The following is a 2,915-nucleotide window of genomic DNA, read 5'->3' on the forward strand; positions in this document are numbered from 1 at the left end:
ATTATAGATATAAGATTTAGTTTCTGTGTGTTTCTTATATAAACACGCGCACGCATTGCTATTTTATAACTGTCTTCCGTTCTCCCTTCCTCTCTTTCTCTCTCTTCATTGCTCCCGTTCTCTATTCCTTTCTCCCCTCTCTCTTTTTTCCTCTCTCCCTATTTTCTCTCGCTCTCTCAAACGCATACACGCGCACGTACACACAAGCATTCACTACAATATAACTCATGTTCTTCAATGTTTTGTAAATATACAAACTACGGAGCTTATGGACAACACATTGCAAATCAGTGAACTTCATTACAAAGAAAAGAGCTTGCTGGAGAAAGAAAGCAACCGGTTTCAAAAGACAGCAACAGGCTGCAGCAATTCACCACATTCCAGAAGCTACTTTGAACATAATGCAAAACGGTGCATCAGCATCTACTGCCCAATCTGAGAGAATTCTGGCAGAACTCTGTAGCAACAGATCGCCAGCAATTACTTCATCAGAAATTGCCGTCCTACCTCCTGCGAAAAGGGATTACCCTGCTATGTATAATCAAGGCAGCGCAAAAATTTGTTTTGCACAAGCATTTGTATAGCCAATTAGACAGATGAAATTTACGTACACTTAATAATGTTATGCAAAACAGCCTTCAGACTTTCCCTATTAATTTCATCGTCTTTTGAATTATGAACATATTTACATCATAAGTGTTTTTTCGTTGTAAGGCTTTCTTTTTTAGTTGATTTTCACCTAGCAAGACTTATCGTAGATGGCGTAATAAGTCACACCCGGACAACGTCGAATTATACTGCTAGTTATTATATAAAAATTCAGAGCTTATTTTGTTGGGTATGATGGAAAGTGTCAGCTGTCCACAGCCAACAGGCTAAGGTGACACTTGTTTACTGGTCATGCTTCAAGAACGCTGCGAAGAATTCTTGCAGTTCCAAGCAATGCTGATTTTCGTAGGTGTTCTACCTTCACACTTGCACCAATCTTTTTCAGCCATGCTGGTAGTTGAGTGCTGATACTTCCAAGTGCACCAATTACTATTGGTATCACGTCTACACTCTTCATTGACCACAACCTTTGTATTTCCCACTTTAAATCGTCATAGTTTATTTCTTCTTCTTCTTTCACATTGACCCTGTTGTCACCGGGGCATGCTATGTCGATTATCATACATGTTCTTTCTTTTTTATTCACCACGACAGTGTCCGGTTTCCGATATCTGGTCAGGTGATCGTACTGGATAATTACATCTCACAAGATTTTGGAATTCTCATTTTCGGTGACTCCTTCTGAGTTGTTGGTGATGTATGGAGCCCACCATCCGAAAGCTGATATCAACCAGCTGTGCTTGAGGAGAGATCAAGGTGGAAGAGGCTTTATAGCAGCAAAGAAAGTGTGCAGATGGAAAGAGGAAGTCTAGTAGAGTATTTACAGAGCAGCACAGAAAAACTACTAAAGACAGTTAATAAAGAACAAGCCATGAAGCGTGTAATAAGGGAAAAAGACAGGAATGAGATTACAAGGAAAGCACTCCAGACAGACCGAAGAGAAACCTCTGCATGACCAATATTGGAGAGCCACTGAATACGTATGTGGAACAAAATAACAGTAAAGGTCTTGTCTATAATAATTGGTACGTTGGGAACAGTAAGCCAAAATAAAGACAAATGGCTGAAAGAGACTGAAATAACCCTGTAGAGCTCCTACAGAAAGTTTGTTTCTTAGGGACAGCAAGGATTATTAGAAGGCTTCTAAGCACTTGAAAGACTGTTGAAAACCTGTGGATACCTAAGGTTACCGGTAGTGTCCCGCTAACCATAGAAACCCTACTAGGAATAAGACCGAACCTGAGCCAAACCGAAATTATAATGATGATGATGATGATGATGATGATGATGATGATGATGATGATGATGATGATGATGATGATAAGGACAACAAGAAGAGATTATTGTTGTGAAACATACAAGTTTCTGCAAGCTGAATGATTATTTCTATGATTTCTGTTTCTTTTCAGGTACATTGCGAAATGAATGGTTCCATTTTGGATTATGTAAAGACGATAGTAAGAACGCATTTGTATGGCAGAATGGAGAAGCTCTTACATTTTCTTCCTGGTCGCCAGGTTGCCCTGACAACTATCGTAACTCACAGAAGTGTGCAGATTTGGATCCAATGGAAGATTATGGATGGAATGATATTTTTTGCGATCAACTGAAGTCTGGGATACAAATTTGTGAAATAGTTGTTCAATAAAAGGCACGGTTAAAAGCACAGTAATCACACACACAAACGAGCTGGGACACAGACATATAATATTATTTGCACTGATCTAACAACACTTCTAATGATTTACATTTTTTAAAACTTAATTAAAGCAAGTAAACAAGTCATAAAGAATACAAAACGAAAATCTCATTTACACCAACAAGACCTTTCTCCCCTAAAACTATCTTTCATAAATTTTTCAGATATGTATACACTCACGCACGCATACATACACACTCACGCACGCACGCATACATACACACACACACATTTATATAAGCTTTACTTGGGAGTAGTATGTCTTGGACGCGTCAATGTAAATTTTCCTTATCTTTTTGGAAAGTTCCTTTCAGCGTTCAATCAGATGAGTTCAAATATATGAAATGTATATTCTGCATGGAGCAAAAGTCTAAGGTCAGGCAAGATGTAAAGTAAGGGTATTTCCAGAAAAGTACTCGACCCAATGTCTAAAACTGCAAACATTAAGTAAATTTTTGCGTAAACTGGCGTTGCAAATACAGTTGGTACAGAAACAATCGTAATGAATCATTAAAGATGTGATAAAAGAATTTTTCATATCTTCTTATCATCTGGTACACAAACACACACACACACACACACACACACACACACACACACACACACA

At 38.3% G+C, this 2,915-nt stretch overlaps 1 protein-coding gene and 1 pseudogene across 1 annotated transcript in view; one reads left to right on the top strand and one right to left on the bottom strand.

Annotated features, from left to right (window-relative positions):
- The window catches only part of LOC106881738 (macrophage mannose receptor 1), a 12,561-nt gene extending 9,705 nt beyond the window's left edge, over positions 1–2,856 (top strand). The window contains exon 3 of the mRNA XM_014932229.2: positions 2,019–2,856. Within this exon, the coding sequence (XP_014787715.1) occupies positions 2,019–2,257 (239 nt within the window). The 3' untranslated portion in view covers positions 2,258–2,856. The remainder of the gene's footprint in view (positions 1–2,018) is intronic.
- LOC106881739 (histone-lysine N-methyltransferase SETMAR-like) overlaps positions 1–2,915 on the bottom strand; it is a 100,430-nt pseudogene that overhangs the window by 96,896 nt on the left and 619 nt on the right.

The sequence above is a fragment of the Octopus bimaculoides genome, chromosome 1 (genome assembly GCF_001194135.2).
Source record: "Octopus bimaculoides isolate UCB-OBI-ISO-001 chromosome 1, ASM119413v2, whole genome shotgun sequence".
Taxonomy (NCBI): Eukaryota; Metazoa; Mollusca; class Cephalopoda; order Octopoda; family Octopodidae; genus Octopus; species Octopus bimaculoides.